At 42.0% G+C, this 26,174-nt stretch overlaps 1 protein-coding gene across 2 annotated transcripts in view; it reads right to left on the bottom strand.

Annotated features, from left to right (window-relative positions):
• TERB2 (telomere repeat binding bouquet formation protein 2) overlaps nt 1–26,174 on the bottom strand; it is a 394,925-nt gene that overhangs the window by 193,632 nt on the left and 175,119 nt on the right. For both annotated transcript variants that reach the window (XM_085646319.1, XM_085646320.1), the window contains one exon: nt 25,585–25,670. In XM_085646319.1, coding sequence (XP_085502445.1) covers nt 25,585–25,670 — 86 coding nt within the window. The remainder of the gene's footprint in view (nt 1–25,584; nt 25,671–26,174) is intronic.

The following is a 26,174-nucleotide window of genomic DNA, read 5'->3' as shown; positions in this document are numbered from 1 at the left end:
TTTGAACCCTAGCTCTGCCGGCACCTAGGGAAACCTAGCAAGCCCATTCATTTTTTAAAACTAGACACCCCGGGGAATCCAGGATGGGGTGACTTGACTGCCTCCCACCATGATCTGTTACCCAGAATCCCTTGCAAACCTAAAAAATTGACAAAAAAAACAAATTTTCCCCACATTTCTGTGGTGGAAAGTTCTGGAATCTGCGTGGATCCATAAATTTCCACCCACCCCATGTTCCCCAAAGTCTTACGAGAAAAATGGTACCTCACTTGTGCAGGTTGGCCTACTGCCCGCGACAGGAAATGGCACAAAATGCAATGTGGTCACACCTCAATTTCGCAGTGAAAAAAGACAAAAGTGCCTAGCTGTAGTTTTTTAACCCTAGCTCTGCCGGCACCTTGTGAAACCTAGCAAACCTATACATTTTTGAAAACTAGACACCCAGGGGAATCTAGGATGGGGTGACTTGACTGCCTCACACCATGATCTGTTACCCAGAATTCCTTGCAAACCTAAAAAATTGACCAAAAAAACACATTTTCCCCACATTTCTGTGATGGAAAGTTCTGGAATCTGCGTGGATCCGCAAATTTCCACCCACCCCGCGTTCCCCAAAGCCCTACGAGAAAAATGGTACCTCACTTGTGCGGGTCGGCCCAGTGCCCACGAAAGGAAACGGTGCAAAACGCAACGTGGTCACACCTCATTTTTGCAGTGAAAAATGACCCTTTTTTGGCAAAGTGACTAGCTGTAGTTTTTGAACCCTAGCTCTGCCGGCACCTAGGGAAACCTAGCAAACCTATATATCTTTGAAAACTAGACACCCAGGGGAATCCAGGATTGGGTGACTTGACTGCCTCCCACCAGGGTCTGTTCAGGCACCGGGCGCAGCAAGAGCGCGCCGCAGTTTGGACCACCTTTGTGGTAAATAAACTTAACAGACGGCAGCGCCCGGTGCCCGAATACTTACGAAGTGGACGGGGAGATATCAATCTCCAGCGGAGTGAACTCAGCACTTGAAGACGATCAGACCAGAGTGTCTGGGACTTCAAATTCCGCCTAGCAAGACCTTATTTTCAAAGGACAGCTTCATCCTACAGATGAGGCTATCACCTTTGGTTGCAAAGTACCGATGCGGCCCAGGACACAAGCAATTTAATAATTTCAATAATCAAAGGGGCATTTTTGAAACGCACTGAGCGAAAACTATAATTAGCAGAACACTCAGCAGCATAGACACGAAAGCACAATGTGTGCAACAGCTGTGAGCAATTACCATCCGAAGAAGACGTAAGTCGAAATGCATCATGGGGCTCTGCTACTTAGCTGAAATAAAGCTGGTGTCTTCAATAAATAATTGCTTTTACTGAACTCCTGGGAGTGCGACAGTTTTTCTCCTTTGGTGACTGATATATATATATATATATACATACACATATATATATTCACTGAAAAAACCATAGGTTTCACACATGTTATAGTTAGCTGTACATTTCACTCGTAAAAACCAATGAAATTCCCCCGTTATAGTTAGTGCAGGCAACTATAACTCACGCGACCGCAATCCTCTGCTGATGCTAATACTGTATTTAGACACTTATTTGCCCATGTCTTCTTCCATTAAATTTTAGCTATACATATATTACAAATATTTTTTTTTCATAAAGACACACATGTCATCAGCAGAAGATTGCGGTCGCGTGAGTTATAGTTGCCTGCACTAACTATAACGGGGGAATTTCATTGGTTTTTTACGAGTGAAATGTACAGCTAACTATAACATGTGTGAAACCTATGGTTTTTTCAGTGAATTTGCAAGGTTTTTTAAATGCTAATTCCTAACTCTAACGTGTGTGAAACCTATGGTTTTGTCAGTGAATTTGTACGTTTTTTTAAATGCTAAGTTACTTTACGCCATTCGTGGCGTGCGCGCCCAGTTAACGCAGTTCGTTCCGTGCGCGCACGGTGGCTTCGCGCACCGTGCGCGCACAGTGAGCACGTGGTGCGCTTCGCGCACCGCGCGCCCACTTTACGCAGTTAGTGCCGTGCACGCACGCTGGTCACGCGGTGCGCTGCGCGCACCGCGTGCCCACGTTATGCGGGATGGGCCATGTACGCACGATGCGCTTCGCGCACCGTGCGCACATGGGGGACATATTATGCGCATCTTTGTGAAATGTATTCTTTGTTTATTTCTTAGCTGTAATAAGCCATGCACGAATGGTGCCCTTCGTGCACCATTTGCACACGGGGTGGGGAGGGTGTAGATACATTTTTTTGTAAAAAATTTTTACCGTACGGTAAGCGTAATCGGCGATTTTCCGAAAAAAAAACTTTTTTTTTTTTGGGCTTGGGGGTTGTTTGGGGACCCCTATATCAATGCTGGGTGGTTAGGATCTCAAGAAACTGCCTCTTTAGACATTTTTTGGCATCGTTTTTGCTGCCCAACTCAGAGAGCGAGAGAGAAAATGGCGGCCGCCGCTTCCTGGTTTCGACCGATTCGAATGTTTACTAAGATCTAACAGCCAATCAAAATCGCGCTCGCGCACGCCACCGTACGCGTACGGTAAGCGCACCGTAAGCTGGCTCAGATATATATATTGATTTAAAGGCTATTTTCTCTGAATCTACTGAACAGATTTACACCAAACCTACAAAAGGCACTTCCTTGACCTGAGGACTACCTCTCTGCCAAATTTCAAGTAATTCTGTTCAGCCGTTCGGGCTGTAGCTGTGTCTAAAGGTCCTATGGAAAAATGCATGGGAAAAACGCGTTTTGGGACCCCCCTTTTATCTCAGCCCCCGCTTGACTAATCCCCCCGAGACTTTCAGGGTAGGAGCGGAGCGTAGCGCCCCACCTATTTTGAAAAATTCGCGAGGATTCGTCGACCGGCGCCAAAGTTATTCAAAATAGAATGTTGCGGATTTCCTATGGAAACGTGGTCCTAACTATAACTACCTACTGGCGACCGCCAGTAGGTAATATATATATATATATTACCTACTGGCGGTCGCCAGTAGGTAGTTATAGTTAGGACCCCTTTTCCATAGGAAAACCTCAACATTCTATTTTGAATAACTTTGGCGCCGGTCGATGAATCCTCGCGAATTTCTCAAAATAGGTGGGGCGCTACGCTCCGCTCCTACCCTGAAAGTCTCGGGGGGGATCCGTCAAGCGGGGGCTGAGATAAAAGGGGGGTCCCAAAACGCGTTTTTCCCATGCATTTTTCCATAGGACCTTTAGAACGAGCTACAGCCCGAACGGCTGAACAGAATTACTCGAAATTTGGCAGAGAGGTAGTCCCTAGGTCAAGGAAGTGCCTTTTGTAGGTTTGGTGTAAATCTGTTCAGTAGATTCTGAGAAAATAGCCTTTAAATCAATATATATATCTGAGCCCGCTTACGGTACGCTTACGGTACGCGTACCGTAAGCGTACGGTGGCGTGCGCGAGCGCGATTCTGATTGGCTCTTAGATCTTAGTAAACATTCGAATCGGCCGAAACCAGGAAGCGGCGGCCGCCATTTTGTGTATTTCACTCAGAAAAAAAAGAGTGAAAACAAGAAAAGGGGGCAATGAGGAGAGTTACAGACCCCCTTACATTTGTGAGGGGGTCAAAGAAGGACTGTAAAGTACAAAGAAAACATTTATTGATTTTAAAAAAAATCACGGGGTACGCGTACGGTAAGCTTACGGTAAGCGTACGGTAGAAAAAAAAAAAAAAAAAAAATGAAAATCAGATTTAAGTGTTTAGATATTAGGGGGCTCTAAAAAGAGCCGTTGTGTTTATGAAATGATTTTTTAGTGGTACCTACAAGTAAGTACCGATGCAGAGTCTAAGGTTCAAGAGGAAGACTCTGTTCCCTTCATCATTGAAGTGCACACCATCTCCTCTATAAATGTCTTGCATGTCATAACGCAAGTTGTTGTGGTAAATGGCACCCATACCATAGTCACGGAGGAAAGCAGAAACAGATTTGTTGACGTGCTTTCTTGCTTTGTCATCGCACCGCGTGCCCACCGTGCGTGCACGGCACTAACTGCGTAAAGTGGGCGCGCGGTGCGCGAAGCGCACCGCGTGCTCACTGTGCGCGCACGGTGCGCGAAGCGCACCGTGCGCGCACGGAACGAACTGCGTTAAGTGGGCGCGCACACCACGAATGGCGTAAAGTAACTTAGCATTTAAAAAACCGTACAAATTCACTGAAAAAACCATAGGTTTCACACACGTTATAGTTAGGAATTAGCATTTAAAAAACCTTGCAAATTCACTGAAAAAACCATAGGTTTCACACATGTTATAGTTAGCGGAAATTTTACTGATAAAAAACCAATGAAATTCCCCCGTTATAGTTAGTGCAGGCAACTATAACTCACGCGACCGCAATCTTCTGCTGATGACATATGTGTCTTTATGAAAAAAAAATATTTGTAATATATGTATAGCTAAAAATGTATGGAAGAAGACATGGGCAAATAAGTGTCTAAATACAGTATTAGCATCAGCAGAGGATTGCGGTCGCGTGAGTTATAGTTGCCTGCACTAACTATAACGGGGGAATTTCATTGGTTTTTTATCAGTAAAATTTCCGCTAACTATAACATGTGTGAAACCTATGGTTTTTTCAGTGAATATATATATATATATATATATTTTTTAATTTATTTATTTATTTATTTTGCCTCAATGTGGTTCAAGTTGGAGCGCGCAGCAGCGTGTGCAGGCGTTGGGCCGAACCAGTAGCCAATACAATTTTCAACACAAAAGGCGCCGCATTCTGGTATCTTGCAATATAATGTTTTATTCCTGATACAGAGCCAGTCTGTCACACTGACGCATTTCGACCAGCTCGGTCTTTCTCACGGTAGGGGGCACTACTCATCTCTGCATTTATGTCATTTCCTGTGAAGACCCATCCCATAGACTTCTGGGAGTTAAAAAAAAATGCTAAATCCCTTTTGACAGATACAATTTACGCAATCATTGATATACCTTACTTACATTTGTTTTGTAACAATCTCAATTCATGTGTATGGTAGAAATTTGTAACTATAGTAGCAAATTATTATTAATTGATACACTTTATGTGAAAGGTTATCAATTCCATTCAGTATCGGGTTAAGTACCCTTTTAAAAGTTAATCGCTCATTTCCACCGATGTTTCTTGTGGTCTGTTGTTATTGGTTATTGCAACACTTGCTGAAAAGTCCAGGTTTTTTGTTATTATTGCTAATTTATGTCCTTATAAATGCACATAATATTCCTGATCAAAGTTCATTCCTTTTGGGATCTTGGTTTGAAGTCTGATGATATATGTGGATTCAAGCTACCTTAACTTCTTTTTTCTGTCACCCAGTCTCTCACTTATTTCCACAGTATCAATGCCAAACAAACTCATGTTTCGCCAGTCCCCATTTTGGCATGATTGTAGGTGGTTGGCTGTTGCATATGTTGGATCTTTGTTTTTAACAGCACGGATGTGCTCCAATATCCGTTTTTTAAGCATGCACACTGTACTGCCTATGTACATCAGGCCACAATTGCATTGCATGGCGTACACTACAAATTGAGTAGTACAAGTTATTCTTTGTTGAATTTTGATGATTCGACCTTCTGGATCTCTTATTTCACTCTTGTTTAGTCCTATTTTACAGGCCTTACAGCTATAACACCTTTTGAAGCCAATCTGTTGTTTTTCAAGCCAATTTGTGTTTTTAGGTTTTGTTTGAAAAGGTCTTTTCGTTATTGTGTCCTTGAGTGATGGAGCTTTCCTGAAGGTGATTAATGGTTGTTCGCCAATTGTTTTAGATATATCTTTATCTTGTAAAAGTAATGGGCAATATTTGTGAATGGTCTGTCGAATTTTGTGTGCCTCCTTGCTGAATGTTAATATGAGCCTTGGGGCTGTTTGTTCCGATTGATTTAGTTCATCCTTCTTATGCTCATTGTTTGAAGTTTTGTTGACTAGAATTTTATGTACATGTTATGTTTTCAATTTTCTTTAAATTTGCATTGAGATCTCTTTCTCTCTATCCTCGTCTCTTTAGTCTTTCTACGCATTTTGTTATTTCTTTTTTGGCTTCATTATCTTTGGAACAATTGCGGCGCATTCGGATGAATTCTCCGAATGGAATGCTCCTAAAAAGAGGCTTAGGATGAAAACTCTCTGCATGTAAAATGCTGTTTGTTGCTAGTTTTTTCCTGTGGAGAGTAGTGTGTATTTGTGCATCCTCAATGTAAACTGTAATGCCCAGGAAGTCTATTTTTCGTTTGTTGACTGAGCACGTGAATGATAAACCAATATCATTGTTGTTGAGACAGTTAAAAGTATTCCATGAATTCCTCCTTTGTGCCGTTCCAAATGAGAAAAAGATCATCTATGTAACGTGTCCATTGTATAATCTTATCCAGGGCTTTATGATTCTTAGGGCCCCAGGCTATTTCCTTCTCCCACCAACCCATAGTGATGTTCGCATAGTTTGGGGAGAAGGAAATGCCCATAGCACAGCCACATAGCTGGTGATAGTTTGTGATAAAAAAAAAAATGTTGTTTGATAGACAAGTTTCAATTATGGATAACAGCATTGCCGAGTGTTCTAACTCACTGATATTTCGTTGTTTAAGAAAATATGCACAGGCCTGTAATCCTATTGTATGGCCTATTGAAGTGTACAGAGATACTACATCAATCGTTGCCATTATGTATGATGAATTCCATGCTGTATCTGATAATATGCGTAAGAAGTCTCCTGTGTCCTGAATGTATGAATTTAGATTATGAACAATTGGAGCCAGATAATGATCTATATAGGATGAGATGTTTTCATATAACGAATCACATGATGAAACAATTGGCCTGCCAGGTGGGTTTATTAGTGTTTTGTGAATTTTTGGTCAGAAATAAACAGTTGGAATTGTGGGATGTTCTTTTAATAGGAATGAATATTCCTCATCATTGATTTGTTTATGCTGATGCCAATTGTCGAGATCGTTTTTTATGTTGTTGATCATTTTATTAATGGGATTATGTAGAAGTTTCTGGTATTTTTCTGAATCTTGAAGCTGGCGGTATGCTTCCCTCTTGTAATCATTTGTATTCTGGATTACAATGTTATCTCCTTTGTCCGCAGATTTTATTATTATTTTGGAGTTGTTAGCCAGGTTTTTAATTGCATTATTTTCATTTATTGTCATGTTTTCTCTCGGTTTGTTATTTCTGATTCTGTCCATTTTGTCAATCTCGTTCATTACTGCTTCAGAGAAAGTGTTGATTTTATTCCCCGGTGATAATTGCGGACAATAACGGGATTTGTTCTTCAGACCGCTTTTTTTGTGTTTCTTTGTTTCCATTTGCAATTCTTGAAGCATCTCAAGCTCAGTAGTTTCTTTATCTTGTGTTTCGTTGGCTAACTCCTATAGGATTTTGAGATGTGGAATTTCCGCTACAGTCAGCCCATCATATGTATTTTCGTTTTCTTCAGTGACATTCTCTTGAACCATCATGTTTTCATTATTTCAAGGTGTTTTGGTAGCATGTACTTTGGGGAGTCTTAGCTTACGCACATATTTATATACATCAATTTTCGTATCAGTGTAGTTCAATTCAATTCAATTCAAATGAACTTTATTCGGTTATTAAAAAATAACCATAAAAGCACAGTTAAAATATTACACCAAATTTCCACAATTTTTTTACAGTAAATGGATAAAAAAATCAATAGATGCAGATAAAAAACTTAGTTAAGACATCACAATTGACTTACGACATCTAAAAACATTTTTTAAAAACACGGTTACAGAGGCAATAACATAAACGTTGTCCAAATACTGCAAAGCCAAAAATGCTGGTCGACATTGTCTCAGACCCAGTTTTTTTAGAACAGGAATAATCCATGTTTTCCTAGGCTTCGAATAAAATGTGCAGAAAAACATAATATGAATAGATGACTGGGCTGATATATCGTCACATGGACAATTACAGAGTATTCTAGACCAATCATTTACCTCTGGGAAACTCAAAGATCGATGCAGAATGTCTAGTCTAAATCGTGTCAACAGAAACCTGTCATAATCCCTAGTAGTTAACAGAATATATGGTTGGGCATTTATCGAAGTCAAGGTAAGATGGTGTGCTACCACGGAAGTCTTGGCCATTTCGCTTGAAAATCTGACTTCATTCATGTATAGCAAGCAAATATTTTTAAGATCCTTCCTTGATACCCTACACATAGTGGGTGGGTCATTATAATATTCAGCATGGCCTATTTGAATCAAGAAAGATTTGACGTATTTCAACCATCTTATATGTTTTGTCCCATCAATACCCAATGCATCCTTTAAAACTTGGCGATTAAAAGCAGATTCTTCGGTCATCCAAACCCTATGCCACAAGAGAACAGGCTGTATCTTAATCACATCCCCGATATACGGCAGACCCAATATCAGTGTAGTTAAAATGCCATTCTGGACTGAATGAGAGGCCTTTATTTAATACCTTATGCTCCCATTGGTGTTAGGGTATAATCTGATAGGTTGATAATAAGATTATTCTTCATTAGTTCCTCTTCGTTCGGTTCCTCAGGGGATATTGTCTTCTGATGCTTAGATCCTCGGGTTTTCCTTGTGCTTCTGAAGACTTTGAATTGCCTTTTCCAAATCCTCTGCCTCTGCCCCTGGCTTTGATTCCGCGACAGGTTCTGGTCCAGGTTGACGAGGCACATTTCCTCTAAGAAAGAGATGGTATTTGGTGTGGTTCTCCGGGCCGCCGCCTCACTTTCACTTTCACTTATGTCTGATTTGCTTCCTGTTTCACATCCAGGCTTGGATATTTTGTTGGCATAGTTTGTTTTTAATGCGTCAAAGCGTCTTGCGAAGGTTAGAGTTTGACCTTGCTTGTAATCTGCTTAACCCTGGTGTATTTTCTTTGTTTGCTTTGTTGAATTTCATCCTCATATTTTTCTAATCGGTCTTCCATTTCTTTGCGGAGTTTGATTGTTTCTTCTTTATCATAAAGACAGATTTTAGCCTCAAGATCTTTAATGGCTGTATGTATATCCAGTAGGTCAATCTCGGCATGTTTAATGAGAATCCTCATCATGTTTTTACTACATTCCATGTTGTGGGCTCCCCATTCTTCTAGCATATCAGTACGTGTGTCTGGATGTGTGGGCATAGTAAAAATTCTGAGCCCTCGTGGGACTATCAACCTCAATATATTTTTGAAGTGCCAAAATTTCCCAGCTTTTACTTATTTCTTTTCTACATTGTTTATCTACCTGAAAAATTTATTGTTTTAAAGTCGGATTAGATTACTTTGGTGGCATGGTTTTAGTCGTGCCTGGTGCTGCTGTTTGACCACCAGATTGAAACATTGTAGCTATTTTCTGGACGCGTTTGTCTTTCTGTGCTTCCATCCTGCCTGCTGGACAAAAGAACACACACTTCTGTGGTAAGATTCTTCCTCTGTGTAATGTTGAAATGTTATATGTCACATTAAACAAGGTTCTTTCCCAACGTGATTTATGGGTTGCTTTCACAAGTTTCCGTTTGAGCATGATTTTAGCAAGATTCAATTAAATAGTTTGCTCGACGCTTTGACTGTGATCCTTTTAACGTGGTTTGAGCGATAATCTCCTTTTGACGATTTGAGGAGTAGCGCAAATTTTTTTGTCTTTTTGGGTCTTTCTAGCAAAAGTAATGCCAATATTTGGTTTCCTTGTTTTGTTGGTTTCCTGATATATATATATATATTCACTGAAAAAAACATAGGTTTCAGGGGCGTTATAGTTAGTTGGACATTTCACTCGTACAAAACCATAGAATTTCCCTGTTATAGTTAGTTCAGCTAACTAGAACTCGCGCGCCCGCAATGCACTGCTAATGACGTCACATATTACATCACTCATGACATGGTCAGTGACATCACTGATGACATCACAGATTACATCATCCAGTGAATGTGTGTTTTTCTGAAAATTAAATATGTTTTATATAAGTATATCTCAAGGTCGATGGAAGAATAAATGGGTATATAAGTGTCTAAACGGATGATTTTTGGGGGGAAAATTGATTGTATAACTGACTGATTAAGTGTATCTTAGTGAATACATGGGTTAGTGAGTAATGTTTAAATATGTAAATATCTGTATCAGTCTCTCACTTTGTGTATAAGTGGCTGCATGGGTTGGTGAGTAGCTACATGAGTGTCTATATAGGTTATTAGTTGGTTTTGTGAGTATCAGTATGAGTGTCTGAGTGTCTGTATGGTTCGGTGGTTAGATGCATGAATGAGTGACTCACTGTTTGTATGTGTTGAAGACAGCATGTGTGCAGGACTGTATGGGTGGATGAGTGTGTGTATGGGTGTGTTAGTGAGTGAATGATTATCTCAATAGTGTCTTTATGAGTAATTACATATGTTTCAAACTAGTATATGTGAGTATTGTTGTATATAAGTGAGTATATGTGAGAGTGAGAGATTGGAAGAGTTCCTGTATAAATTAGTATGTGTTTCTATAAGTGATTGCTTAAGAGAGTAAGTATGTGTAAGTTTCTGTAGAAGTAAGTCTGGTGGTGTGTGTATAACTGTATATGCAAGTAAATGGATGTTTGATACTTTGTTTGCATGTGTGACTGTGTGTGAGTAACTCTATTGATGGGTGTCGGTGTGTAACAGGATGTATAGGCGTATGAGTACATATGATAAGTGACTACATGTATGTGTGACTGTATAGGACTATTGCTGAATGAGTGGATGTGTGTGTAGATCTTTGAATTACTGAATAGGTGTGTTGTAACTGGTATTGGTGTGCCCATTGTTTTGAAAATGTTAGTTTCTATTTTTGAGTGTGTGTATCAAAGGTTATATTATGGTATGGGGAGGTCTGCCACTCTATCACAAGGATGATGTCATCAGTGATATCATTTGAGATGTCATCAGTGATGTCACTGACCATGTCATGATTGATGTAATATGTGACGTCATCAGCAGTGCATTGCGGGCGTGTACGTTATAGTTAGCTGAACTAACTATAACAGGGGAATTTCTATGGTTTTGTACGAGTGAAATGTCCAACTAACTATAACGCCCCTGAAACATATGGTTTTTTCATAGAATTTCTAAGGTTTTTTAAATGCTAATTTCTAACTATGCCTACAGAGGTAGGATATGTGAAGAAAGAAGAAAAAACGCACAGAAAGAAGCAAAAGAAATGCAGAAAGAAGCAACAGAAGTCTCCAAAGACAAAGAAAAGTGCAGGAAGAAGCAAGATATGTGCAGAAAGAACCAACAGAGGAGAAGGAAGAGGCCTTGTTACAAAATCATCCTGTGCCCACAACTTTTTCAGACAGGTACTGGTGTTAACTGACTCTGACTAACCAGGCCTAGAGCCCGTGGTATGCTAAAAGACACTTCGAATACAGTGAAAACACCTACATACACAAGGGAACACTATGCGTTGGGGTACCCCTGTGATTAGCATAACCTACTCTGTAAGCCCCTAGTACATAATTGGGATGGGGGATTAAAACTACCTCTTAAAACGCGCCACAGGGTGCGTTTGCACACTGGTGAAGGGAGGGTGGGACCTGAGGTGACGTGTGCAAACACGCCCTGTGGGCGTTTTAAGTCCCTGGGGTCCAACTAGCCCACTAGGTACCTCCAGTAAGCGCCACAGAGCGGCATTGCAGAGAGGTGTAAAAAGGGGCACGGCGTAGACCACCTCTCTGCAAAGCAGCGCAGTGGCGCTTACTGGAAGCACCTAGTGGGCTAGTTGGACCCCAGGGACTTAAAACGCCCACAGGGCGTGTTTGCACACGTCACCTCAGGTCCCACCCTCCCTTCACCAGTGTGCAAACGCACCCTGTGGCGCGTTTTAAGAGGTAGTTTTAATCCCCCTGGGGTCCTCAGGATTGAAGAGGAATTATCTCCCTAACTGAAAACGCGCCACAGGACGTGTTTGCACATGCCACCTCAGGCCCCGTCCCCTCCCTACTGTGTAAACACGCCCCTCTTTAAGTTGGGAGATTAAGACCCCTTGAATCCTGAGGGTCCCTAGGGTCCAACTAGCCCACTAGGTACCTTCAGTAAACGCCAGAGCTGCGTTGCAGAGAGGTATAAAAAGGGTCATGGCCTCTTAACACCTCTCTGCAACGCAGCTCCCTGGCACATACTGGAGGTACCTGGTGGGCTAGTTGGCACCAAGGGACCCTCAGTATTGAAGGGGAATTAATTCCCCAACTTACAACTCGCCAGGGGGCGCGTTTGCACAGTGGTGAAAGAAGGGGACGGGGCCTGAGGTGACGTGTGCAAACACGCCCTGTGGCGCGTTAAAAGTTGGGGAATTAATTCCTCTTCAATTCTGAGGGTCCCTGGGGTGCAACTAGCCCACCAGGTACCTCCATTAAGCGCCACAGAGCTGCGTTGCAGAGAGGTGTAAAAAGGGACGTGGCCTCTGAACACCTCTCTGCAACGCAGCTACCTGGCGCATACTGGAGGTTCCTGGTGGGCTAGGGACCAGGGACCCCCAGTATTCAAGATGAATTAGTTCCCCATCTGCAAATGAGCCAGGGGGGCGCGTTTGCAGAGTGCTGCAGGGAGGGGGCGGGGCCTCCGGTGCGATGCCGGTCTTTTTTTTTTTTTTTTTAAGAACGGGGGCTGTGTGGCCCCCCTTCTTTTCCTATTTTATTTGCCCTGGGGCCATCCCCCAGGGCCTGACCCCTATTTTTTTAATTTCTTTTTTTAAGTTGGAAGGGGGCCGCGTGGCCCCCCTCCCGAAGCCATAATCGCCCCGGGGACCCCATCCCCCGGGGCATGGCCAGTTTTTATTTTAAAATTTATTTGGAGGGGGGCTGCGTTGCCCCCCTACCCCCCACAGCCCTATCCGTTGGGGACCATGGGGGGGGTCCCCAATCCCCCCACGGTCCCGCCGGCTGCCTGCGTCGTGCGGGAGCCGGCATTGCTTTTCCACACGGGGAGCTGCTAAGATGCAGCTCCTCGTGTGGAAAAGCAATCGGCTTTGGTTTTTGGAAGAGAGAGCAGGTTTCCTTGCTTTATGAATGCAGATGATTTGATAATCATGGAATATATTCCCATTGAGAAGAATAATACCCTTGGCAAATACTGCAAAATCAACAGTCTAACTGATTATTCATGAAATGGTGGCTAGGTATAAGCAAGTGCACTCTTAAGTCATAAAGTATCCAATGTCCTTTTTCCTAAAAGACTGGTGCTCTAGAATGGAGAAGTTTTCACCAAGACACTCATCAAAAGGAGAAGTCCCAAAATGTATGACTGCACCCACGAGCATACCTTTTCCAAATGAAATCAACCAATGTATTTTCAAGTCTCCTCACCCAATTCATTTAAAGTTGATGCGAAACAGAACATCTGCCAAACAGAGGTAAGGCCCCAGTATTAAATCTTTGCACAACATAGCATAATTAAACATCTTTTATTATTATCAAATAGACCTAGAACTTGTTGATACATTTCTAATTGATATGTTTCAGAGAGAGATCTACATTTACTAAGGAAAGGGCTGTGCACTACAGTCTTATGAAGAATAAGAATGATCTGATGGTCAGCATAATAACACAGCTGTAATAGGTGGATGCTAATAATGCTTGCACCATCTTGTCACAATTATAAACAGTAGGTAATGCTGAATAACAAGGAACCATCTATTAAGATTTGAAGTCTAAGTAAAATAAAATCCAGGACATTTGTGAGAGGCACACCATAGGCACAAGTCACTAATCTCAAGTTACTGTAACCAACGCCCTGAGTAGAGATAAGCCTCCAATCAATTAAAGGTGGCAGAGCTCCAACAAACTGTGGTGAACTTAATAAAGTCAAGTGATGGGTTAATATTTGCCACTAGTCCACGGAAGCACTTACCAGTATCCTAGCCAGCTGTGTGGCATCAGTCATCATTAGTCAGTAACTATGAGAAAAGAAGGATAAATATAGCTCCAAAGTACAATTAGTCTTTAACAATAATAATAAAGCAAATTAAGAATTTGAAGAGAGTTTGAATGACAGTCCTTTAATACTTAAAAAGTGGTCTGGTTGTTCTTGGTTAGTATTTGTCATTAGTTCATAGAAAGCACTTATCGGTACACTAGCCAGCCATGGGGCAATATTTTATGTAAGCAGAGGTACTATGAAGAAAGATGTAGTGTAGCTTCCATATTTATTTTGATTGGTACCAGTAATGTTAAAAGGTATTTATGCGAGTTGAAATAATAACTAGATAATGTTTATATTGTGTGCTGGTATGTGCATCAGTCCTTATAAATCTTACCAGAAATAGATTAATCGGTCGTGTAGTCTCACTCGGTAGTGCGGCATTCAACATAAGCGCCATCTTGAAGTGGGTTACATACTCTTAATAGAGTGGGCTAGTGGTCAACAACTGATGGCGTGGTCTACCAAGTTTTGCTAGGCAAGAGTGTTGGAATTGTGTGGTAAATTACTTGTTAGCTTTTCTTCACTGTGCTCTGATGGAATGTTGCATGACATCATGGAATGCCTGGGTGCCTCTCTGGGGGAGATTGTCAGTTGGTGTACTCAGGCTGAGCTGAAGGGAGCTTGCTCCTGGTGGGGCTATCCTTGTACTATCTAACTTCCTCCTGTTATCCTGACCACCTGTGATGGAACTAAGCTACCATTAAAGAAGTATCTTACATGATCTAATGGACTTCTGTACTTCTTTATAACATTTTGGCGACGATCTTAAGAACTGACGCGTGCACTAAGGAGTAAGGACTACTAGGAACTAAGGAACCTAAAGACAAGGAACTAAGGACTGTAAGGACTTTCAAGACGTCAATTGAAACTTAAAAGTAACGCCCTGGTCAGCCCCACCAGTGTCCTGTTCCATCTGGACAGCCTGCAGCCTGGGCGTTTGGTCTACTGTCACCCATCTGTCTGCTGTCACCTGGGAGTTTTCTTCAGTGTTTTCAACAGTGTATAGCTTCTTCCTCAAGTTTGTCGAATTGTTTTGCTGACGCTCTGCATAAGCCTACATGAGAAGCCTGCATCCTGGGTGTTTTAGTCTGCTGTCACCCATCGGTCTAATGTAAAGACTCCTACTATCATTCATCTCTTCAACATGCGGCGTGCCCATCCTTTGTGTGAGTCCTCGATCTACGTGGGAAGCGTCGTGCTGTGACGGCAAAAGTATGGTGGTATTATAAGGGTGTGTTGCACAATAGTCGAGTGGCGTAGACATGTGTGTCACCTGGGTTGGATCGTGTCAATTTCTACTTTGGAGTTTCTTTGAAAATTAAGGACAGACATTGTGAGAGGCGGCACACCTGGCCAACCGATGTACCTGTTAGGAAGGGCGGTGACTGTGGCTGCGTGTTTTACGGTGAGGGGAGGCACTTTATTTTCTGACTTTGGGTGCTCTTCCAGTTATCTCAACTTGGCAGTTTAACCGCTGCCATTTAGTCCGCTCACGAGCTCCACCGCGCGCATACTCTCCACGCGCGCAGTCCTACCTGTCTCGTGTTGCCTCCAGCCATTGTCTGTGATGTCTGCCATCACTGTGTAGTGAACGCTTTGCGCACGCTATTGCCGTCAACCTCCCGGTGCGGCGTCAAGAAGCGTGCCACCATCTTGTGTGTGGCTCCGTGCTTCTCAGAGCTGCGTAGTGACGCTATTTTGCTTGAACGGTCTGAGAGCCATCCGACCAACCGCATTTTGTTCGTGTTCAAACCGAGGACATGGAACATTAACCTTGAGGGAGTCTCTGTGCTACATCGCTTTTGATGCCAACAACCATATCGAGCTTCGTGGAAGGTCTTCGGGTGAGAGATCGCTCATCAGATTTTTTGACTTTATTCGTTCATTACATTACTGGTCATCGTGATGCATGTTCTATACTATATTAGTGTGTGGGTTTGTTGTTTTTTTGTTTTTGGCATCCTTAACAGTTGCATGTCTATTAGTGCAGAGTGTACTCATTTATGGGGAGGTTGTGGGGGTGTTGTACCCAGCCATGGGGAGGTTCAGAGAAAAGCCTTTGCTCTGATTTAGTTTTGTTTGTTTTTATCTTCCCAGTGTGGGGTGAGACAGTGAGCGTTACGTACACTTCGCAGGTGTAGTGTACCTTTGTACAGTGTGTGTTTCTTGTTTGTCTTCGTACATATATTGTGTACCCCATGTAGGGGAGGTAGTAGTTTTGTTGTGTTTTTTTTTCAGGGCTATTTCCCTGCATTGTACTCCATTTTTAGCGGAGGTTGTTTCTGGGGTGTGTACTCTGTGGTGTACTCTACACTATGTAGGGGAGGTGGCGTTGTTTCTGGGTAGTCAATGCCTATGAGCTATTTTTCCAGGTTAAGTTCCCTGTGTTGTACCCTTCTAGGTGTAAACTAGTTAGGGGATGTGGTTCACGTTGCGTTTGTAGGTAGTCAATGCCTTTAAGTTGTTGTCTTCATACATTGAGTGTACCCATTTCTTTGGGGAGGTTGTGGGGGTAGGCAATGCCTCTATTTTAGTTTGTAGTTTTCTTGGGTGCGTGTACCCTATGGTGTATCCTATCTAGGGGAGGTTGTTGTTTCTCCAGGGTTAGTACCCTGTGGTGCTCTCTCCAAAGGGGAGGTTGTGGTGTGTTTCCAGGGTTGGTACTCTGCGGTGTACCCTTTTTAGGGGAGGTTGTTTTTTTTCAAGGGTTAGTACCCTGTGTTTTTTGGCGTGCTTGACTAATTTCCAGCGCTATCAATGGGTCTTCTTTTCTAGTTGACACTGTGTTCCAGTCCACCTCTATGGAACTCGTGGCCAAGGGTTTCATGTTTGGAGGACTTTGGATGTGCAGTTTCTGTTTAGATTTAGCGTCAGCATGTCTTCTAGCCTAATCAGGGGAATTTTTTGTGTCTTGGGGATGGTGTTTTCTTCTTCCAAGGGTCTGTATTTACATCCACCTGGTTAACAGGGTGTTTTCCCTGGGTGTACCCGCTTTTGGGGAGGTTGGGTGGGTGTTCGCCTTTCTTGTTGCATTGTGTTTTTCATCTGTGCCATGCATTGATTTCCCTAAGGGAGGGGGATGGGGCGTGTAGTGATGTTGTTTGTGATCTTTAACATATGTCTGTTCATGCCTGTCATTTTTGTGATACCTCATGCTTTACACCTGAGGATAGGTGCACCTTATTGCTGCATCTTCTTGCCAAAGGTTTATTGGGTATCTTACTTTACTTCTTTTGTTCCCTAAGGAGAGAGGATGTGTGGTAAATTACTTGTTAGCTTTTCTTCACTGTGCTCTGATGGAATGTTGCATGACATCATGGAATGCCTGGGTGCCACTCTGGGGGAGATTGTCAGTTGGTGTACTCAGGCTGAGCTGAAGGGAGCTTGCTCCTGGTGGGGCTATCCTTGTACTATCTAACTTCCTCCTGTTATCCTGACCACCTGTGATGGAACTAAGCTACCATTAAAGAAGTATCTTACATGATCTAATGGACTTCTGTACTTCTTTATAACAAATTGCAAAGCGCTCTAAATAGTCATCAAAGTGGGATAAAAAATCTCTTTTAATGGATATAGAACTAGTACTCGTGTTCCTATTTTGTATTAGAAAGGACAGTTTTAATGTTGATTTTAGATTGAACAAATGAGACACGCATCATATTTATGTAAGAGATTTCCAAAGCGGGGTAATTACTGTGTTGAACCTGTAATCCAAGTAACATTTACTAAGTCAGATAATTCATGGTATAAGAGTGTACTAATGTCCTCTCACACAATGGAAGGACTATTGTAACATTAAGGTTTGCTATGTAGAGTAAGCCACCATATCTATGGGTGATTATGTTTGTATCAAATCAGATATATGCATACAGTTAAGATGTAAGGTAATACATAATCCAATCTTGATATTAACATGGGCGCTAAGCGCATAATGTGTGTGCTAATTAATATTATTTATGGGACATGTCGTAACTTAAACGGAGTTGGATTTCCATACTTCACTCAACTACTGATTCAAACCGTAAATCAAACTAGGCAGGTCGAGGAATTACATTGATGTGAACATTTAGGAAGTGCTACACATCTAGAGGTAAAAGGCACTATATTATTTGATAATCACTAACATTGGAAGTGTGCTACTCAATTAGATGTGGCAGTAAAATCACATAGTCCTATTTAGAACAGCAAGTCTGTATGGAGTATGGCTTAGTTAGGTGTTTATAAATTTCCCATTAATAGCGATAGAGTGCGGCAATTGCCGATCATTTCCGCACTTATTATCAGGCGTTATATACACAAATACCGACTGATCACAACGCGCTGGATGATTACTTATTATATATTAAAATACGTGGCTCGTAGCGGAACATAGGGAAAACTTGATGGCCCCTTTGGACGCAAACGAAATTATGGAAGCGCTGCGTAGTATGGCAGCTGGTAAAGCGCCCGAAGCAGATGGACTGACAGTAGCGTTTTATAAAGAGTTTCAGGATTTGCTGATCCCCCATCTCAAAACTTATATGAGGAAATGGCAGAGACAGGAGTGATTCCTCCATCCATGCGAGAAGCAATGATAGTGACACTATTGAAGGCAGGTAAACAACCAATTCACTGTTCCTCGTACAGACCATTAGCCCTGTTGAACGTAGATACCAAGATCTACGCCAAAATATTGGCGAACAGGTTGGCGCTTATATTGCCAGGGATGATTCGCCCAGAGCAAGCGGGTTTTGTTCCTAGTCGAAATCTAACGCAAAACCTGAGAGCATTATTCGGTGTAGTACTAAGACTGAATCAAGGTTAAGGCCACAGCAGTGTTTCTTGATGCTGAGAAGGCCTTCAACTCCGTGGAATGAGGGTTCATGTTTGCCGTCTTGTGTAAAATTGTGGTTGGAAATGTTTTTGCGCTTGGTTTCCATCCTATACACATTGCCCACGGCCAAGGTAAGAATTGGGGATGCCGTCTCTAAAACATTTAAAATTACACATGGCACTAGATGGGGATGACCGCTGTCTCCCCTGTCGTATGCGATTGTGGCGGAACTGCTTGCGTGTGCTATCCGCGAATATCACTCTCACAGGGGGCTCGGGTTCCCAGGGTACACCCTGAATATCTCTACATATGCAGATGCCACCTTACTGTATATTCGTAACCTGAACGAAAATCTCTCCCCCATATTGCGCGAGGTGGTCCAATTTCGGGGGACTCGGGGTTACGAATCAACTCGGATAAATCAATTATATTTTCGCTCACCCCTGTTACGGCAGCACCAGTTCTGGAGTTTCCATTACGATGGACCACTCACTCAGTAAGATATTTGGATATTATGATTCATACTGACCCTATAATAGTAATACGGTACAATTATGGGGCAGCGGCGCAGAAATTAACAGATGATGTGGATCAGTGGATTAGACTTCCGCTATCATTAATGGGGAAGAGTGGCTTTAATGAAAATGGTGGTTTTGCCCAGGTTCCTATTCCTGTTTCAAAACATGCCACTGCTGCGCCCCCTCTTTAAACAACTGCGCACGCAGCCCCGTATATGATGGGACTCACTCACTTAACCTTATGAGCTGGGAGGATTGGGTGCCCTGACTTAGAGAAGTACTATAGAGTGGCCCATAGCACATTCGCACATTACTGGGTACATGGCCCGCAAGATACTCCCCATTTATACTTAGAACAAAATGCAGTGGAACCTCGCACTTTGCCCCAGACGCTCTTTCACCCAGCGTCTAGGCGGCAACACATATTTGACTCGATATCTACTACTTCACAGGCGTGGCAGATGTTGCTACAGATGCAAGCAGGCGCTATAATGTACTCACCAGAGATCCATTTGCACTAGTGCCTGCGGTTCCCCTTGGGACAGGAAAGGGGGGGCACGTCAGGTGCTTGGCACGGTGGGTATCCATAAGAAGGGGGACTATTTCAAAGACGGATTTGTGTGTAGTTGGGCAACCCAGTGCAACCGACGGGTATGGCACTATTTCACTTATTTAGTGCACTACATTCTTGTTAGGCCCTATTGGGGGACGTTATGCTACAACCGCAGGAGATGGGGCCCTCACCACCCCTATCAAAATGAGTGCACCATCCAAGCTAATCACTAGATTTTATTCCAGTATGCAGGACACACGGCGATCGCAAGTACTGAAAGTCAGATTCAAGTGGCAGCGTGAATTGGGCAACCCTTTGAGTGACAAGGAGTGGCAATATTGCTGTGAACGCACTAGCACTGTCTCTTTAAATGAGAGACACAGGCTCATTCATAATAAATATCTACATAGAGCCTATTGCACGCCAAAGAGGCAATCTAAATATGGGCTGAGACAACTCCAGATGCCAAAGATATGGGAGGGACGAAGCAGGCTTTTGGCATCAGGCTTGGAAATGTCCCGGGATTCAGTCATACTGGGGCGTGATGTTCCATGAGCTCGGAACCATCATAAGTGCAGACTTTTAGCCGGAACCTCAGATGGCACTGTTGGGATGGGACCTAACTGTAGACAAAGTGACTCACCCCTTGATAGCCATTGGTTTCCTCCTGACGATGCGCCAAGTGGCAATGAGATGGGGTAGGGGCCCACAACTGACAATAAAAGAATAGCACGCAGACATGCTTTACTGCAACACACAAACACAAACTCCCTCCTACAAGTCGCCCAAGGAGTTGTTGGGGACCCTATCAAACATATCTCCTCACGAAGGATGCTGGTGCAGGGCCAGAGGGTGCTGGGTGTAACAGCGCAGATACAGTACATCAACAGAGGGATGCGGGTGGAAGCACCGTATAAGGGACAAAGTTCATTTATGGCGCGGCAGCTTATAATGTTAATAATGGGTAAAGAGGCAGCTAAGATGGATTCATCATCATCTGCGCTTCACAGTAATGGTGTTAATCTCCACATATTATAATGGAATTCTGCGGGTTACAGATGTGCACAGCAAAAGCTTTTTGTGCTCTCTCATTTTACTGTTCTTGATGGTTACCCTGCCTTATAAACAAGTACATTTGTTCTCTGTGCTGTCATGACTGGTCACGATGTATTTGTATTGATTTTGATTATTCAATAAAACTTTAATCAAAAATAAAAACAAAATAAAAAAATAGCGATAGAGTGGGTGAATACACACTACTTTTTAAATTCTGTTAAATAATCTATTATATAATGTCAGCTGTAATACTATAGGTATACCGATGAAATATAATAGCCGTGTAGTTCCAAAGCATGTAATATTATATAACTATTTATGTAGTAGATAAAGAAAGGTCTGAAATTGTTCCACTGTGGAGGGAACTGGTGGAAGTAAAAGGACTAAACCATCAACTAAAACGGAGTATTGTGTCACTTACAAAGTTTATTATGAGTCACCCAAAAAGTACTGAAATTCATAGTCAATGTGCAGACCTTCATCGACCGCCCTTAATATCGTCATCCACCATACCTCCATTTGTCATAATTTCAGTTCCCAATATCTACTCTTGGGATCAATATCTATTACTTCAAAACCATCAAATTGGAAATCAGCCTGTGATTCTTCTGCTTCTCAAGTTGTAATATCGGCAGTAATCAGAGATCTAATGTCTCCGTTACATGGCTCTCAAATGTTTTAATCGTGCTGCCTACATAAATCTTATCAAAGGCACAAATCAAAATACAAACCACGTATTTTGAATGGCGGTTAATGTTAGTTTTAATATCATATAAAGAACTCCCATTGTAGCTAAAGGTCTCTTTTCTGTCTATGATCAATCTGCACATTCTACACCGTCAAGCTACAGCATACACACAAAGAATCCACCATTCAATATGTTGATTTGATATTGGGTAACTAGGGTTACAAATATTTTTAATTTGTCTGCCCCTACAGTATGTGATGCTTGCATATCAACTTGTCATTTGCTAGGATATACCAATGTCTATTCAGAATCCATTAAACGTACTCGCATTCCTACCATAAGTAATGATAAGACTGATAACATCCTTTTTAGGACTATCAGTTTTCTTTTTCTCTTTCAGTTTTGAGTTCCGATGAAGTACAAAAGCATTATCACGGACTATTTCTATTGTACGTTGATCTTAGCTTCTTATATGAAATCTGTGTTTCATATCCACAATGGTGTCATAAAACGTATTATCATCACTGCCATTCTTTCTTGCTCCTACCATTTCCTCATGGGAAATGGCCTTAATTTGAGGTTGTGGATGCGACTGTCTGTAAATTGGAATTATAAGATGCTTTTTTATGTGACATTGAGCCCTGTATCATATATCCCTTAGTTAACAACTCAATAATAAGAAAATTATCTTCTCTTTACTATAGGTCAGAGTAGAGCTCATTGTTGCTTTCGTTATTAGTCAAATATGTAAAAATAAGTCCTGAAGTCTCATTTCATTACCAGTCCTAATCATTAATACATCATCTATAAACTAATAATGTATGTTGATTTACATCTTGAACCACTCGGACCACAGAAAGCAAATCTGTCACAGGCAACATTATTGTACAGGGACACTACAAACAATGTCACCAGTGTCATGTCATCTTCCCATGTTACATTCTTCATTAGATTCAAAATATGTTTAGTATCACGAATGTGTGTGGGAAGATTCATTAAATATGGCCTTAGAACACATCTAAGAATTCAGAGAGTTTCTCTTTTGGTGAAACGAATGCCTGAAATAATCACCTGCATGGTGAAAAATGAATATTTGTGTACTTTCGGATATAGGCAGGGATATCAAGGTTTGTCCACTTTTAAGTACATATATTCTTCACCATTTAAAAAACCCCGGTCTAACCACTTTAAGGTTATTGTCCAATTTAGGATAGCATGTTGTATCAGTAAGTTGTGACACAGATATATAATCATAATCTGATTTATTCATGACCATGATGCTTCCTTTATCAGTATCTTTAATAATTAGATCTCTGTCCAATTCAAGCTGTCTGAATGCTAGTCATTAAGACTTGATAAGGTTATCAGCATTGTAGAATGTGTGATTACTCCCATATTGTTCATTCCATTTGCCAAACTTACAGCTTTAAAGACTCAGTCATGTTAATTCACTCTCGCTAGTTGTGGTGTTAATTTTAATTTCAGTCTCAATCTACTGTACATAATAAGATTGGTATTGAGCTATACATCTGTTAGTAATGTGCTTAACTAAAGTATACAAAAAAGTGATGGCTGGAATGCTTAAATTAATCTCAGCCACTGGTAATCATTCAGGGCTGCATCCTAGTTCATCATTATTCTGCACACTATGCCACCTCACTTTGGATCCAGCCATATGCAAATCAGTCCTGACCCGGTTCCAATAGGAAAAGCCCAGCCCAAACTGCCAGGCCAGGTCCTCTCTGGACTAGTACACAATATCTCAATACAAAGGTCCACACTGATTGAGTCTCCTCAGTCATGTTTAGCTTGGTTCTAATGCCATAGTGAGAATGGTACCCATGTTTGGGTACACCTATTGCACTTAGGGCGTCGCACTGAAAAATACAAAAAGTGATGGGTGGAATGCTTAAATTAATCTCAGCCACTGGTAATCACTTGGCCAAATGCCAGCCCATCATTATTTTGCACACCATGCCACCTCAGTTTGGACCCAGCCATATGCAAATCAGTCTTGATCCTGCTCCAAGGCCTTTAAAGATAGGTGGCAAAATATTGCCAGCCATGTCTTGTAAAACATGAGTATACCTCCCCAGAAGGCACACCTTGTTCAAGAATCTTAAGTCTAAACTAGCAGGAGAGACCAATCTCTTACCAAAGGTTCTATTATGCATTCAGCTCTATCAAAGGATTAGCCAGAAATATATTAGGAGTGACTTTATTTGCCAATGCCTGTACCACCAGGCTTTCAAATATAGGATGCTTTGTCCGAAAGTCGAGATTACAGGGCACAAACTGACTGTTAGGGGACCGAAGCAGGTGTTGGACCAAGTGATAAGTGTCTCTGTGAGGGCCTTATTGAATGGAAATAGTGGCCCACAAGAGGTAAGATATGGTTGAAGGATCTCAGTGAACAAAGTTGCTTTAGTTTCAACATTAGGCAACTGCAAATCTAGCACTTCACTTCTGCTGCCCTTTGCACAACTTTTGTAAAAGAGGTACATTCTTCTGTTGGTGGTCCAGGTGATGAGTCCAGCTCAGTGTCAGGAGACATATTTAGCGCACTGGCCTTTTGTAAGTCTGTTTATAGCCTCATCATGATCAGTGTTCTGAGAAACCTTTTGCATATTCTGAAATGTATAATCGTCGGATCCTGTAGGCTCTGATAGTACTGGTTTCAAGGCAGAAGCCGATAATTAGAGTCTGGATGTAAACTGACTGGCTGCATTCTTGTGATTTTGTACAGCAACAAAGTCTTAGAGCAGCCAGATGGTGGTTCGGGGTTGGACACTTGCTTCGTAGTCGGCCCAGCACTGGTGAAGTCAGCATCAGCACGGCACAAAAAGGACAGGCCTGGACCCAGGGGTAGCAGTTGGAGCAGTCACAGGAAGGGGTCCCACACGGTAATTAGCATCAGGTAAGGACCAGACAATAGAAGTCCAACTGAGGCCCCTAATGACTACGTGGGGTCTGAAGGCTCTCTAGAGTGAACCAGAAACATCTTGAAGAGCTTCAGCATGGCCACCTTGAAAGGAACCTATTTGCTGCATGGTCAACAATGGCCTGAGGAAATTTGGGCATCTTGGGGCCAGGTGCAGAACCACAACAGAGTGAGAAGATGTTTGTGTTGTATGATCTTTCGATAGACGCCTCACACATTCTCGCCTGATGTTGAGCAGCAAAATGGGGTTGAGTCCCTCTTAGATTATTTTGCTCACAGGAAGACTTAAAGCAGAAATAGGATTTAACACAGGACCATCTCCTTGAACAGGATCAGAAGCAACCTCGTGATTTGGAGCCAAAGTGGGACTTATGTTGTGATCTCTTCCTATGTTTGCTGATGTGGAGCTTTGCCTCCTGCTCCTGGATCACCTTTGGGTTCACAAGGGCACATTTATCGCAGGACTTCAGTGATAACAGGAGTTCAATCACCAAAGACACACATCAAGAGGGTCCACGACTGACATCTGCTTCTTGCAATCTTGACTTGAATCCTGTCATTTTCGGGGGAGACCTGTGTACCTTGAAGCTAAAATCTGAAGTAATTGGAAGACGGAGAAAGTTGAGAGTTGAGTTCTGGATCTGGGTCTTGGGGCGTGGAAAGAAAGGTACAGACAAAAGCGTGCAGAGGTGGTGCTTATATACCGCTTTGATCGGTCACCTCCAGGGAGGTACTGAGTCACCATGGAGCCACATAATGGCACTTATGGGTGCATGTGAGCATTGCGGTCAAATTCTTCTGATCCAGTCTGGCACCTAGGGATATTCTAAAGGTGAGGAATCTACAGTCAGAAATATCAATCAGAAATTTTAATACAAGTGTTGAGTCTATGGGCTTTCAATTAAAAAACTATGCATCGTAACTGTTGAAATTGTAAGGTGTAAGCACAAGGTGGCCGCTATGCTTCATCCTAATGAAAACAAGTACAGCAAAACTTGTCTCATATCTCTGCCTTAAGGTTAAAAAAATAATAATTTAAGAAATACCTTTCATTCTGGGTTTTCTTACACATTGGAAGGCGAGCTTTCTCAATTTTCCTGGAATCCTGTCTCACATTTGTAATTTCACTTTCCTAAAGTTAAGAATGAGAAAATATAATTTTCTGAAATAAGAGTACTGTTCTTTGATAATACGCATCGTCAGCTGATCAAAATGTCTTATAAAATGGATGTGAAACTTTGCTTTTAAGCTTTAAAGATGCAATCGCACGCACACCACAGGGCTCTCCCCCCTCCTATATATGTCACTATTCATTTCTGAAATCTTCAGGTGAGTATACTTATTTTTCTTTATTTGTGAAGTTTTATAAAGCACACTAAACCTGACTATGTTACAGTGGTGTACATAGAACAAGGTGAAGATATCCTTGAACATTTGATAGAACAAAAGTCTTGTCGAACACAACTATAACGAATATTATACATGAACATTCAAAAGATGGGGCATTTATGTTATACAATAGGAACGAAAAAGAGATGGCAGGATAGATTGATAGTGTGAGAAAGTGCCTTTTTTCATGGTTAACCCCTATATTTTGTGGCCTGATGCTCATGTTTTTTTGACTCTATGCACTGGG

The sequence above is a fragment of the Triturus cristatus genome, chromosome 3_1 (assembly GCF_964204655.1).
Source record: "Triturus cristatus chromosome 3_1, aTriCri1.1, whole genome shotgun sequence".
NCBI lineage: Eukaryota > Metazoa > Chordata > Amphibia > Caudata > Salamandridae > Triturus > Triturus cristatus.
The sequence above is the reverse complement of the archived record's forward strand: the minus strand, read 5'-3'. Positions and strand labels throughout refer to the sequence as shown.